The sequence below is a fragment of the Peromyscus eremicus genome, chromosome 9, assembly GCF_949786415.1.
Source record: "Peromyscus eremicus chromosome 9, PerEre_H2_v1, whole genome shotgun sequence".
Taxonomy (NCBI): domain Eukaryota; kingdom Metazoa; phylum Chordata; class Mammalia; order Rodentia; family Cricetidae; genus Peromyscus; species Peromyscus eremicus.
In genome coordinates, this window is record NC_081425.1 from 59,591,376 (window position 1) to 59,606,692 (window position 15,317).

The following is a 15,317-nucleotide window of genomic DNA, read 5'->3' on the forward strand; positions in this document are numbered from 1 at the left end:
AGATCTTAAGGGAGGTAGGAGGTAGAGGTGATAGAATACATGTGATAATTAAACCAAAGGGTATAAATGAGGAAGAAAGGGAGCCAGCTGGAGGGGGTGCAGGGCCAGTCTAGGAGGGGACTGAATAAGAATAAAACTATATATATATGTGTGTGTGTGTGTGTGTGTGTGTGTGTGTGTGTGTGTGTGTGTGCGTGCTGTGGTTAAACTCATTATTTTGTATGTTAACCTAGAAAAATAAAAATCTGTTATGAGCCTATAAAAACCATAATATAAACAATGTGTTTTCCCTATTGGAGAAATGTGCTGTTTCTGTTCATCAGGAAATGAATGCACCGTCCTTTCGAGTCGAGGGAGGAGCTGACGGGGCAATGCTTCTCCATTACTACTCGGACAGAAGTGGCCTCTGCCACATTGTACCAGGTAGGACATGGATCAGCCCATCCCAGAGCTCTCTAGGGTGGCCATACACCCGCTGTGAGGAGAACACTCCACCTCCTATAGTGACCGGCTTCTTTGTCATGATCTTAAGGATCTGGAGATTTTTAGAGTAATTTCCAGAACATCAGAAGAAGACATGATCTTTAATACTCTACACAGTTGTTTGCAGAGCTATGATAATTCTGTGGAGATGTTTGTATCTATTGACTTTAAAAGAATTCAGCATTGTAGAACAGTCTTGGTACTTAGTCTTTTTGTTGATGGTGTTTTGCTTTGAACCCAACGCCTCCTGCATTCTAAGTATACATTCTCTTCCATGGAGGTCCATCTCCTGCCCTAAAGCCCTGTATGGGCAGGTGGCTATTTCATGCCACACTCCCCTTAACTGCCCCATGGCTGCATTTGTGGTTGTCGCTGATCCTTCGCTAATGTAGATACTGCAGTGGGAAACTTCATGTTTGCTTTCTTCATATTTTATATTTTACCCCAGAACAATAGTTTTGAACCCATGAGCTTTAATGCATTTCCAGTGGAATTTTGCTTCCATTTACAGAGTCTGTCTAATGAGTTATATGTCTTCCTGGAAGAAAAGCATGAACAGACATTGAAGTAGAAATCATAAGGACAGAAACACATTTAGTATTCAGACTCTCAGAACTTAAATCCCTGCATAATCTTCCCCTTGAGTCATCATAGGACGTCTGTCTTGAGGCGCGACACGGACGTAGCAAACTGAAGAAAACTCACAGGGTTGTACGCGTGGATATGCCAGTGATGCTTGGCAGTGTGCTGCCTCCTGCCATTCCTCACCCACAGGTGTCGTTCTGCTGCAGGCATCATTGAAGCTGTGGCCAAGGACTTCTTTGACACTGATGTGACCATGAGCATCCTTGACATGAACGAAGAGGTGGAGAGGACAGGGAAGAAGGAGCATGTAGTGTTTCTGGTTGTGCAGAAGGCTCGCAGACAGACGAGAAGGGCAAAGGCCAACAGGCCGCACAACAGTGAGGACATCCACACAGACCAAGAGGTACTGCCTTTGCTGTGTCTTCAGAGAGCATAGCTTCCCCAGGACGGCTACTTGTCCTGGAATGGTCTATGCAAACAACACAAATAAGCGGGCCTTGAACAGTGGAATTCAAGGCAAGCTCTCCCAGGCCTGGCTTTCTTGACACTGTGGACCAGATTATTCTGGGTTGTGATGGACTGCACTTTGTAGGATCCTTAGCCATATCACAGACCTCTGTCTATCCAATGTGACTAAAATGCTGCTGCTTAGTTGTGGCAAAATAATTGTTTCCAAGCATTGCCCAGGTCCCCTGACTAGAGGTGAGAGTAAAAATCACTTCTACCTGAGAATCACAAAGTCAAGGTTAACTTAATGCAGACTTTCTAGTATGTACCTTAGCCTGTAAAATGTTCACTGGGTATAGGTATAGTTCATACCTATAACGCACTTGGGATGCTGAGGTAGGAGAATTGCTATGAATTTGAGGCCAGTCTGGGATGAAGAACAAGAACTCTCTTAAAACCTCAACAACAAACCAAGATAAAGGATTTGAAGTTGGAATTTGGTATCTTCTTTCGCAATCCTCTTGCGATGAGTGGACCTGTCAGGTCCTCAGTGTCCACTTAGCAGGTGGAACCAGTGACAGGTCCAGCACGCAGTCAAGAGTCCATCTTTGACCACCTCAGCCACAGCACATAAGGTGATCACTGCCAGTTTAGATGCCACGTGTGTTAGGTTAAAATCTTTCTGAATCCACATAGCCTGTTCAAACACACAGATAGGAGTATGACTCCTGGAGCCTGAGGTTACGTTTTACAGCCCAGGGTTACATTTGATAGCATGCAAAGCTGTCAGGGTCCACTCACCGGAGAGGATTCAACCTCAGGAAGAGTGCTATGGGTTCGTTGAAAGTGACAGAGACTTTCCGGATTCTTGGTGAGTTTGCCTCAGGTTCTAGGGTCTCAGATAAATGACAGTCACCAATGAGCCGGTAGCTTCTGAATTTGTTGTCTCACATCCAAGAAGGAAACTGGGATAAGGGGTAGGCAGAATGAACACAGGTTTATCAGGGAAACATGAGAAAGAGCTCCTACAATTCGGGGAGGCTCCATGAGAGGAGTGCAGACATGTTGCTGGCCTAGTAGATCTTACGGTGAGAACTGGATGACCGCTGAGATGGTCTTTATTGGGCCTGGTCATTTTTAAACGTGTCAGCAGCCTGAACCAGTAAGGGGTCCACAAACCCTCTGCATACCCTCTTGGCCCAAGTTGAGAGTGACTCATCGATCTAGGGGAGGGCTTTGTGTGCTGTGTGATGAGCTCATGGGCCACCAAGAGCCATGCACTTATTGCCTAAGAGTCATCTCCTGTCTCAAGAGGCTGCCCATTCTGTGTGTGAACATCTTCTCTGGGAAATGTTTCTTGGCATGGTTAACTACCCCACTGCTGTGTATCTTCAGTTGCCAACAATTTCGAGGCCTTGATTCCTTTGGAGCTTGGATTTAGCAACTGTGGTTTTTAACTTTTTTTGGTTTGTTAGTTTTGTTTTGTTTTTCGAGACAGGGTTTCTCTGTGTAGCTTTGCGCCTTTCCTGGAACTTTTGCTACTGTAAAGGGAGACTCTGGCGAGCACCTTTCCAACCTGCTTTTGCCACATTTTGTACTTAACCCTAGGACATAGTCTCAGAGCTACGCTTAGGAAATCACGAGCCTCTAAGCATTCCCCAGAGATCTTGTAAAAACATCTTGCTTCCTTTGAGAGAGAAAGGGCTGGAGGATTAACTAGCAAGTACACCTTGGAGCTCCAGGCTCCCGATAGAACTGATCTTCCAAGCCCTCACACTGTCCCTCCGGCCACCAACACTCTTTGGTGCCCAAAGATGGGCCCAGCAGCAGCAAGCAGGGCTTCTTCATCCCCAGTCCTGTGACCAGGTGCTGTGCTTCCTTCCCTCCCCGCCCTCTGCAGGCTCTCAAGACAACGCTCTGTACGATGAAGGAGAAATATTTGAGCATCTCTGTTGGCCCTGGGGAGAAATCTCACAGGGATGTGAAGGCATCAGTCGTGTTTGGAAAAGGTGAGTGTGCTGTTCTCCTGGATCCAGCTCTTAGATAAGAACAACTGTCTGGTTTGCAGGGCAAGAGCCCTATACACAAATGGGGCAAAGCCCCCTACAATTTCGAGGCCTTGATTCCTTTGGAGCTTGGATTTAGCAACTGTGGTTTTTAACTTTTTTTAGTTTGTTAGTTTTGTTTTGCTTTTCGAGACAGGGTTTCTCTGTGTAGCTTTGCGCCTTTCCTGGAACTCGCTTGGTAGCCCAGGCTGGCCTTGAGCTCACAGAGATCCGCCTGGCTCTGCCTCCCGAGTGCTGGGATTAAAGGCACATGCCACCACCACCCGGCGGTTTTTAACTTTTAAAATCAGCTTCTAACTTGCCATACAGCAGCTCTTTGTTTGTACTGGGTAGCATGGAGACACCATCATCTTTGTGATCAGGAAAGCCACTGGCTTGGGCTCATCCCAGGAGGTGCCTGTGAAGAGGAGGCTGGGCACAGATGTCCTGGGCACAGTAAATTCTGCATCTCTTCTGGATCCAGGCCTTATTAACTGGGGTGTGTTTCTGGACTGGAAATATGTAGCTAACCACAGCCAGCCAGCAGAATGAAGGACAGAGGGCAAGAATCAAGAAAGCACATTTCTGTCTCTCTCTGAGGAGCTGTGACATGGGACAATGCTGTCCAGCTTTCCATTCACAAAGTAAAGATGATAAGCTCAACACATTGGGTCTTGGGGCACTGAGCTAGACTGACACCCGGCACCTGACATTCAAGTCAGAATCAGAGCTCCGACCCAGTGGAAGAAGGGAGCTAGATGCTCCTTGTCATGGCCTGGTAGGTCAAATGACAGACATCTGGGAGAGGGTCTGCAGGGCTCAAAGAGCTGCATTCTGAGTCCTTCAAGCTGTGGCAAACACAGTTGACATCCTTTGTCTAGGAGATTTTCATATCAAAAAGGCTCCATTGAGAATCTGCACCCCCTGCCAAATAGGACTGTTGGTTAAATTTTCACGTGCCACCCTAAACTGTCAGTCTACAATGCTCCATGGCAAACGTCCCTGCTGCCGGCCCCGGGCACACACTCACTCCTCTCCTGGCTCATTGTCTGCTTGTCACCATTTCAATGCCAGCTCTGTTTTCATGGTGAGACATACTCAATTGGCCCCGAAACTAACTCTTCAGCAGCGGGCAGAAACTTGGCAGGGGGCAGGAGGGCTTCTCAACCTGGTCGCAAATTTTCTGTTTGTTTTAATTTGGAAGATAATTGCTGTGGCCATCTGGAGATGCTGAGGGAGCCTGTGCTGAGGAGTGGAAATCACACTTCGCTCCTGACACACTTAAGATTCTAACCCTGTCCAAGTGGCTCCACCAGGGCCTCTCACTAGAGCTTTCTCTCTCTGTGTGTCCAGGGCCCCTCAGGGATGCCTTCCAGCCTGTCTATCCTGAGAGACTGTGGATTGAAGAGGAGGTGTTCTGCAATGCTTTTCCTTTCCACCTTGTTTTTGATGAAGCAGTAAGAGTCCCTTACAAGTCTCAGAAGCTTGGGCTTGGGGGCTGAGCCAGGGATGGGGAGCTCAATTCACTGTCATGGCCCATAAGGACTTTAGATCCCCGAGTTCACAGGGTTTAAGAGACTAGACTTTGCCCTGGAGGGTCTACTGACTTCATTTCATGTTGTAGACTCTTCTGAAATGCATGTTCTTATTCAGGTAAGTATAGCAAGAGAGTTGAACCAGTGAATAAATGGGAAAGTTTATGGTCAGAAAGAAAGACTGGAGGAAGACTTTAAAATTCACTCCAGAAGGTGGCATCAAAATGCACCCTGTAGCCATGGTTCTAAAAGCGACCCTCCACCCACTGTGAGCACAGCTGATTCTCAATCCCATGGTGCTTCACTTCCTGCTGTGTTCTGTTGGGGCTGTGAGCACGGCCATTTAAATTTGACTGCTATCCATTTCCCAGGATAAAGTATCTTTCAACTGAAGCTTGAGTATGATGGCACACAACTATCACTACAGCACCCAGGAGGCTGAGGCAAGGGTTAAGTTCAAGGTCAGCCTACACTGCATAGCAAGAGATAACACCTCAAAGCAAAACCAGATATAGATATAGATGATACAGACATGTGAACTGCGTTGATTTTTTTTTTTATTTGTTGAAAGGGCATGTAGGCAAGATGAATTTAGTAAACATATGTGTTAAACTAGTCAGCCATTAGGATTTCCTCTAGTGTTTATTGGAATTCATATGCACATCGCCTGGCAGCTGACTGCTCAGCATGAATTCTGTGACATGTACTCACCTGAGGATAGTATCTTCCCATGGAAAGTGATGGTATCATGACAGTTAAAAACAACAACAACCAGCCGGGCGGTGGTGGCGCACGCCTTTAATCCCAGCACTTGGGAGGCAGAGCCAGGCGGATCTCTGTGAGTTCGAGGCCAGCCTGGGCTACCAAGTGAGTTCCAGGAAAGGCGCAAAGCTACACAGAGAAACCCTGTCTCGAAAAACCAAAAAAAAAAAAAAAACAAAAAAAAACAACAACAACCAAAAAAACAAAACAAAACCATAGGTGTGAAACAGAATTGTAAGCCAATGAATGCCAACGTTCTTCCAGTGCCACAACATTATTATTACTCAGGCCATTGTTTTCAATCCAATCTGCTCTAAATACTCCCTTCCCTTTTAGCTTCTGTTAAAAACTAACAGAAACAGAATGGTACATAAAGTTGATTTCTGTAGCTTACCTGTGTTCTTATGGTTAGTAAAGGCTCCCAGACACTGTGCTGGTATTGGACGTGTGATGTCAAGGTTCCTATTTCATGCTTCTTTTGTGCATTCTCTGGAGAGAGCAGAGAAATCTTGTCCTGGTCCCAGGATGCACTGGTGACAAGTCCAGAATTTTGCTAGTTTATGAAGGAGCCAGGAGCTGTGCAGGGGATGGGGAGAGATAGCACGGAATGAAGTACTATTGGCTTTGTTGAGAGCCTTAATGCCTCTGGGCAGTCAGAATGTGATTCTGAGCAGCCCTACGCTTATTTCATTCCTCTTCCGACATCAGCTGCAGATTGGACTATTTAAGAAAATTATAGTTTTGTTATGTTTATTCCATTATTGACCCTCTTCCCCAGTGAGTCACAAAGCAAAGCCCAAGTGTCACAACTAAGGGAAAGCCAACGGTGGAAGTTGCTTTCTGATTCCTAGACTGACATGTGTCCTCTGTGGATAGCTAAGGGTCAAGCAAGCTGGAGTGAATATTCAGAAGTACATCCCTGGACTCCTAACCCAGAAGTTTGGAATAGATGAATATTTCTCCCTCATCCACCCTCAAGTAACCTTCAGCATCTCCAGCATCTGCAAGTTCATTAACAGCCAATTTGTCTTGAAGACACGAAGAGAAATGATGCCCAGAGCATGGAAGAGCCAGCCAACACTCAAACTCCGGGGTAAGAGGCCATGCCATTCCCTTCTGCCTGTTAGAGCAGTAAAAATGGGAAGACAGCTTTTCAACTTCCCCCAAGCCAGGGGAGGGACTACATTGAGAACAGGGATTTTTTGTTTTGTTTGTTTGTTTGTTTATTTTCTGCTATTTTTACTTGGTCTGATCAGTAAATAACATTTTATATTTTCAATTATTTCTGGTTTAGACATAAAAGGACTATACGATAAGTACATATATGTATATAAACATAGTATATAGAAATGTATATATTATATATTCCAACACTATATGATACGGTTATACTGTACACTAAAATATGCAGTTGTAATTATAAATTCTATAGTTATACAATTCTGCTCTGTTACATGAGAGATAATATATTAACTTAATGTCTATCCTTTCTAAAGCAACACACTCATCCAACCTACTGGTAGGGAATACATTTTGGTTTTGCTTTGATTATAATAGAAGTTTTTCTATATTTTAATCTGCACTACAGGAGATTCATATTAAGAATGCTCACGGTTGGTACACACGTCACCCTATCCATGTTCAGAACACTTTAAACATCTGAAGAACTCAAATCCTCTGCCTATTAAATAGCTCCCTATTCCTCTTTCCTCCCCTCTGGCTTCTACCAGCTTTCTACTTTCATCTCTGTGGCTGTGGCTGTTCTAGGTGCTGAGTAAGGGAAGAGGAGTCTTATAGGACTTGTTCCTCTGGGGAAGTTCTCTTTTTGGTTGGACAATATTCCATTGCTTTATTGTGTCTAGCCACTCATCCACTGAAAGACTTGGCTTAATTCCTTTGGCTATTGTTAGTATCTGTGACTATAGGACCCAAATATCTATCTTCTTGAGTCCTGGATTTTAGTTCTTTTGAGCATATGTATATACAGAAGTAGATTGATAGGTCATATAATAAATTGAATTTTATTGAAAATTTTTTCCATCCAATGTATTTTGACCATCATTTTCTTTTCCCCCAACTGCTTTCAGATCCCCCCTCCTCCTACCCAGACAACTTCATGTTCTCTCTCTTTAAAATATAGAAACAAAAAGGAAAAAAAAAACAAGATACACACACACACACACACACACACACACACACACACCAGAAATAAAAATAAGCAAGCAAAAAAAATTAGACAAAAAAAATCTACAAAGATACCACTGAGTTTTCTTTGTGTTAGCCAATTACTCCTGAATGGATCCTACCCTAAAGTGTGGTCAACAAAATCAGTAAGACTTCATTGAAGAAAACTAATTTTTCCTTTACCAGCATGTATCAATTGTAGATAACTTCTTGGTTAGGGGTAGGAGATCATGTCCACTTCCCCCTCTTAGTGCTGGGTCCCCATCTGACTTGAACCTGTGCAGGTCCTATGCATGCTTCCAGTCTCTGAGTTCATATATGCATCAGTCCTGTGGTGTCTGGAAGACACTATTTCTTTTGTGTTGTCTATCCCCTCTGATCTTAAAATATTCCTGCCTCATCTTCTTTATTTCCCCTGAGCACTGAAGGGAGGGATTTAATGAAGACATTCAATTTAGAACTGAGTGATCTAAAGTCTCTTATTCTCTGCACATTGTCTGTTTCTGCACTGGTTTCCCACCTGCTATATGAAGAAGTTTCTCTTGATGTGGGTTGAGTGAGGTACTGATCTATGGGTATAGTGGTATATCATTAGAAGTCATTTTTTGGTCTTTTTTTCTTTAGCAGAATAATAGTATTAGGTGTCCCCCTATGCCCATGACCTAGCTATTCTCAGGTTCTTGGCAAATTTATCAGTGTCAGATGTTGTTCCTTCTCATGGAGTGGGCCTTAAGTCCAATCACATAATAGTTGGTTACTCCCATAACATTTGTGCCACTATTACACAAAAATATATATCTTGGAGGCAGGTCACTGTTGGGGGTTGCAAAGTTTATAGCTGGAAGACATTGATGATTTGCCTTAGTCCTTCTGTATCATGTGGAGTACTCTCCAGTACCATGAATATTAGTCACTAGGGGTGAAGCTTCTAGTTAGACATCAGCTTGATGTCTCCATGTTCGATGACAAATGTGTTTTCTTTAGCCATAGGGCCTTACCCTCAGGTTGTGGAAAGTAGCCAATAGCCTTGGCAATACATCTTAACAAGATCTAATCCTGGTATTGGAGGTTTTACTGGGTGTCATTAAAAGTCTAGTTGGGATATTGTCTTGGCTAATATTTGGTGATTCTATTTAGATTCCATATATATATATATATATATATATATATGTATTTATATGTATATATTTAGAAAGCTTCTACAGTTGGAAGTTTTCATATGGTTTTTCAAATGTCCTTTAGTATTACCTGTCCCTCCCCACATTTCTTCCTTTACTGTTCTCTCCTATCCCCACCCCTATTTAATCCTCCTATTGCAGTTTCCCATTTTCTAGCTCCATCCATTTAGCTGACAATTTCATGATTTCATTTTTCTTAACAATTGAATAATAGTGTGTTGTATAAATGTACTACATTTTTACTGTTCATTCATCAGTTGATAGACATCTAGTCTGTTTCCAATTTCTGGGTATTAAGACTAGAACAGCAATGAACATGAATAAACAAGTATCCCTGTAGTAGGCTGTAGAATCCCTTAGTTCTATGCCCAAGAGTGGTACAGCTGGATCTTGAGGTAGATCAGTTCTCAGTTTTCTGAGGAACTGACATACTGGTTTCTATAGTCACTGTACTAGTTTTCACTCCCACTAGCAATGAGTAAGTGTTCTGCTTTCACCACATCTTTACCAGCATGTGCTGTCATTTTTATTGATCTTGACCATTCTGACTAGGGTAAGTTGAAAACCCAAAGTAGTGTTAGTTTGCATCTTCCCAATGGCTAAGAAGGTTGAACATTTCTGTGTTTCTCAGTCATTTGGGTTTTATCCTTTGAGAATTCTCTGTTTAGTTCTGTACCCCATTTTTAAATTGGGTTATTTGTTTTTTGATGTTCAGTTTTATACTTTAGATATGAACTCTCTATCAGATGTATAACTAGTAATGATCTTTTCCCATTGCATAGGTTACTGCTTTGCCCAAATTATACCGTGCTTTGACATACAAAAGTTTTTCAGCTTCATGGGGTCTCATTATTAATTGTTAGTCTTAGTGCCCATGCTAATGATGTGCTATTCAGAAAGTCTTTCTTGTTCCAATGACTTCAAACCTATCCCCCACTTTCTCATCTGTCAGATTCAGAGTATCTGGTTTTATTTAAAGTCCTTGATCTATTTGGAGTTCAGTTTTGTTCAAGGTGATAGACATGGATCTGCTTTCATTCTTCTGCAAACATCATCCAGTTTGACCAGCACCATTTGTTGAAGATACTGTATTTTCTTCCAATGTTGACTTATTTACTTACTTTGCTTCCTTGCTAAAAAAAAAAAAAAAAAAAAAAAAAAAAAAAATCAGGTGCCCTTAGATATGTGGTGCCCTTCAATTTGATTCAGTTGATTAATGTGTCTACTTTTATGCCAATACCAAGCTGTTTTTATTACTACAGATCTGTAGTACAACTTGAACTCTGGGATGGTGATACCTCCAGCAGTTATTCTATTATTCAGGATTGTTTTAGCTATCCTGGATTTGGGGCAGGGGTTGTTTCTATATGAAGTTGAGAACTATTTTACAATTTCTGTGAAGAATTGTGTTGGAATTTTGATGTGGATTGCACTGAATCTGTAGATTAGTTTTGGTATAATGACCATTTTAACAATATTAGTCCTACCAGTCCATTAGCTTGGGAGATCTTTCTAGCTTCTTGTATCTTCAATTTCTTTCTCCAATTTCTTGAAGTTTTTATTATACAAGTCTTTCACTTGATTAGTTAGAGTTATCCCAATATATTTTTGAGGCTATTATGAAAAAAAAGAAAGGTACTACTTCCTTGATTTTTTTTCTCAGTTTGTCCATCATTTGTACATAGGAAAGCTACTAAATTTTGTGTGTGTTAATTTTGAATCCTTTTAATTTCCTAAAAATTATTTATCAACTGTAGAAGTTTCCTTGTAGAATCTTTAGGGTTTTTTTAATATGTAAAATTATACAATCTGCAAATAAAGATACTTTGACTACTTCCTTTCCTGTTTGTATACCTTTTATCTCCTTTAGTATTATTGCTCTGGCTAAGACTTCAAGTACTACATTGAATATGTATGGTAAGAGCGGACAACCTTAATTTGTTCCTGATTTTAGTGGAAATGCTTTGAGTTTCTCTCCATTTAGGTTGATGTTGGTTGTGGACTTGCTGTAAACTGCCTTTATTACGTTGAGGTATGTCCCTTGTATCCCTAGTCTCTCCAGGACTTTTATCATGAAGGGATGCTGGATTTTGTCAAAGGCCTTTCCTGTGTTGACTCAGATTATAACGTGGTTTTTGCCTTCAATCTGTTATATGGTGGATTGTATTTATTGATTTGTGCATGTTGAACCATCCCTGCATTTCTGGGATGAAACCAACTTGATCATGATGGATAACCTTTTTGATATGTTTATGGACTTGGTTTACAAGTGTTTTATTAAGAATTTTTGTATCTATATTCTTAAGGGAAATTGGACCATAATTTATGTTGGCTCTTTGTGAGGCTTTGCCTTCAGGTACTAGTGACCTTGTAAAAAGAATTAAGAAATGTTCCCTTAGTTTCTATTTTGTAGAATAATTGGAGGGGTATTGATATTAATTCTTCTTTGACAGTCTGATAGAATTCCACACTGAACCCATCCAGCCCTATGCTTTGGTTGTTATTGGGAGACTTGTAATTGCTGCTTTTCTTTCATGGGGCTTATGAGGCTGTTTAAATTGCTTATTTGATCTTGTTTTGACTTTGATAGGTCACAGACATATAAAAAAAATCACCCATTTCCAGGTGGAGTACAGATTTTTAAAATATGTCATTATGCTTCTCTGAATTTCCTCAGTGTCTATTATTATCTCCTCCTTTTGTATCTAGTTTTATTCATTTGGACCTTCTTTCTCTGTCTTCTAGTTAGTTTGGCTAAGGTTGTGTCCATCTTGTTGATGTTCTCAAAGAGCCAGCTCTTTATTTCGTTCTTTGTGTTTTTTATTTGTCTCTATTGGCTTCACCCTGAATATGGTTTTTCATAATACATATTTTCATCTACTGTTTGTGTGCTGTTTCTTTTTGTTTTAGGGATTTCATACATGTCACTAAGTTAGTAATGTGAGATCTTTCCTTTTTTTGATGTAGGCACTAGTGCTATGAGTTTATAGATAGAAATTATATAAATTTGGCTTTATTGTAGAATGTTTTTCTTTATCTGTCTACTGATACCAATAGATTTGCTAGTTATAGAAGTCAGGGCTGCCGTCTGTGGTCTCTCAGAGTTTGAAGAACAGTCCCTTGTGGCTTTCAGAGTCTCCACTGAGTTTTATTTTAATGAACATGCCTTTATATGTTACTTCATCTTTTTCCCTTGCAGTTTTTAATATTCTTTATCTGTTTTATACATTTTTTAATGCTTTAATTATAATGTGTTCTGGGGAAATTTTTTCTTGTCCTGTCTATTTGGTGTTCTGTATGCTTCTTGTACATTGATAGGCACCTCTTCCTTTAGATTGGGGAAATTTTCTTCTATGATTTTGTTTAAAGTATTTCCCGTGCCTTTGACCTGGGCTTATTTTCTTTCCTCTATCCCATGCTATTCTGTTATTCATAGATTTGGTCTTTTCATGACGTGCCAGCTTTCCTGGATGATTTGTGCCTGGATGTTCTTACATTTAACATTCTCTTTGGCTGAGCTGTCCATTATTCTACCTTGTCCTTAATACCCGAGATACTCTCTTTCACGTCTTGCACTCTGTTGGTGAGGCTTACCTCTGAGACTTTTGTTTGACATCTTAAGTTTTTCATCCCAGTTTTATTTCAATTGAGTTTCCTTTAGTGATTCTATTTCTTTGTCAACTTCTACTTTCATGTCTTGATTGTTTTTATTACTTCATTCCCCTCTATTTTTGTGTTTTCACAGACTTCATTGAGGGATTTATTTATTTCCTATTTAAGGCCCTTGAACACATTCATAATCACTGTTTTGAAGTCCCTGGCTTGTGCTTTAGTTATGCTGCATCTGTCAGGGCCTGTTGCAGTAGGGTTACCGGCTTCTGACGGAGGCATAGTGTCCTGGTTGTTTGTGGTTTTGTGCAGGGATCTAGGCATCTAGAGTTGTTATATTTTGAGGTGTTTCTTGGTGTCGATATCTGGTTGTGTCTTTGTTGTGGGGGCGTTCCATTCTTTGGTTGCTTTTGCCCTTTCTGAATCCCAGGCAAGTGTGGTGGCTATGGGGTCCCTGGTAGATAGTGTTTCTGCGGGTTGGTGGCTAAGAGGAAAGGCTGAAACAGGCTGTGGAAAGAACTAAGGGGACAGGATTGATAACAAGAGATGGAGGCCTCAGGAATAGAGGTGATGTGGGAGGAGGGGCTCTTACAGGCAGGTTGCAGTAGAGCAAAGAATTGATGTGGATTTTTTAATAGAAACTTTAACATTTTTTAAGTTGCTACAATATTTTACCTTCCTACTAATAAGGCACAAGGGTTTCAATTTTTCCACATACTCACAAATACTTATTACATTCTATATGTTTAAAAATAACAGCCATCCTAATAACTGCAAAGTCTCTTGTGGTTTTGATTTATTTGTATTTCTCTAATAATTGGTGACTTTAAGTATTTCTGTAACTTCCTTTCTTCCTTCCTTCTTTCTCTCTTTCTTTTTGAGATAAGATCTCTAAAACCATGATGATCCTCCTGCCTCTTCTTTTCAAGTTCTGGGTTACAGGAGTATGCCAATACCATCACTTCTAGTCCATTTCTTTGTGTATTTGGTAAAATGTTTATTCAAGTCCTTTGTCCATATTTTCCTGTGTGTGAGAGAGAGCTAGTTCTTTATGTATTCTAGTTATTAACTCCTTATTAGACAGATGATTTACAAACATCTTCTCTCGTCCTATGGGTTGCCCCCGATTTATTGTTTGTGTTCTTTGATGCACAGATGTTTTAAATTTTAGCGTAGTCTAATTCATCTAGATTTCTCTTTCTGGCTGTGTTTAGGTGTCACAGTCACAAAATCACTGACACAACCAAAGCCATTTTCCTCTGTTTTCTTCTAAGAGTTTTATACTTTTACTCTTGTGCTTAGGTCTTCAATACAGTGCGAGCACATTTTTGTACCTGTATGGAGGGCACCTTGAGCTACCTGTTACACTGATTATACACACACACACACACACACACACACACACACACACACATGTGTATATATATTGTTGAGCATATATACACATTGATCTGAGGAAAAAGCCATAGGAAAAGATGTTCTGAAAGCTTGAGTTAATCATAAAGTGTAGTGATAAGAGACATAACTGGCCAGATGAAGACCTGAACTCTGCCATGAAGTTGGAAACACTTTAAAAGGTTTCTTGTGGATATGATTTGAGGTCTGAATGCCAGACTAGAAGCGTGTCAAAGAATGGATCCTGGTTTAGAGAAATGGAGTCTGGTGAGCAGGTGATGGCCGTTGCTGGGGTGCAGGTGGGAGGGGTTAGGTGTCTGATTAGCTTAGACAGGAGTCCAGGGGAGACAATCAGGACAAACTCACAACATAATAAGGCAGGACGTGGTTACTAGGTGTTACAAGAGAATATTTAGGATAATTATTACCATTCTTGCTGAGGAACTGGTAAGGAAGGTGTGAGGAACTGAGAAAGGGCATAACTAAAATCCTTGAGGGCAAGAATTTTGTCAGTTCAAGTCACCACATATTCTGATGCCTAAAGCAGTGTGCCAGGTCAATACTTGGTACTTAATACTTAGGTGACAAAAGAGTCCGTGATGGAGGTCACTTGTAGAGAAGGTGGGAAGTGAGATGCAGACATGTGTAAACAAGCATCTAACGGGGAGCTGGGGAAACAACCACCATAGCTACCACATCATCACGGAGGGCGATTGGGAAGTGAGTATTAAGAGCTTTCAGAAACAGCTTATTTTTGTCTAAGTAATACCGTCTGCGGGAGTGTATCCTTTAACAAAACAGCCACAGGTATACATAAAGAGGTGTCAGGCTCGTTCACGGCAGTATTGTTTATAGAAAGATACACTAGACATGATGTAATCAATGCTGGCTTATAATTTAAATAAGACACCACAACCAGTGTAGTCAGCAAAAGTTGTGCTGTATATACTGCAGGAAAGTATATTTTATGTGAAAAATTCAGATTGCAAATAGATACCGGATAGTCCCTCTTTGGGTAATACAGAATATTAAGAGTCATTATGCATTTGAAGTATTATTATTTTAGATGATTTTCACTATTCTCTTGTGCTTAG

The 15,317-nt window shown here is 41.0% G+C and overlaps 1 protein-coding gene across 1 annotated transcript in view; it reads left to right on the forward strand.

Moving 5' to 3' along the window:
• Positions 1-15,317, forward strand: part of LOC131919948 (guanylate cyclase soluble subunit beta-2-like) — a 71,215-nt gene that overhangs the window by 38,683 nt on the left and 17,215 nt on the right. The window contains exons 5-9 of the mRNA XM_059274377.1: positions 324-423; positions 1,275-1,471; positions 3,416-3,524; positions 4,914-5,017; positions 6,734-6,950. Coding sequence (XP_059130360.1) covers positions 324-423; positions 1,275-1,471; positions 3,416-3,524; positions 4,914-5,017; positions 6,734-6,950 — 727 coding nt within the window. The remainder of the gene's footprint in view (positions 1-323; positions 424-1,274; positions 1,472-3,415; positions 3,525-4,913; positions 5,018-6,733; positions 6,951-15,317) is intronic.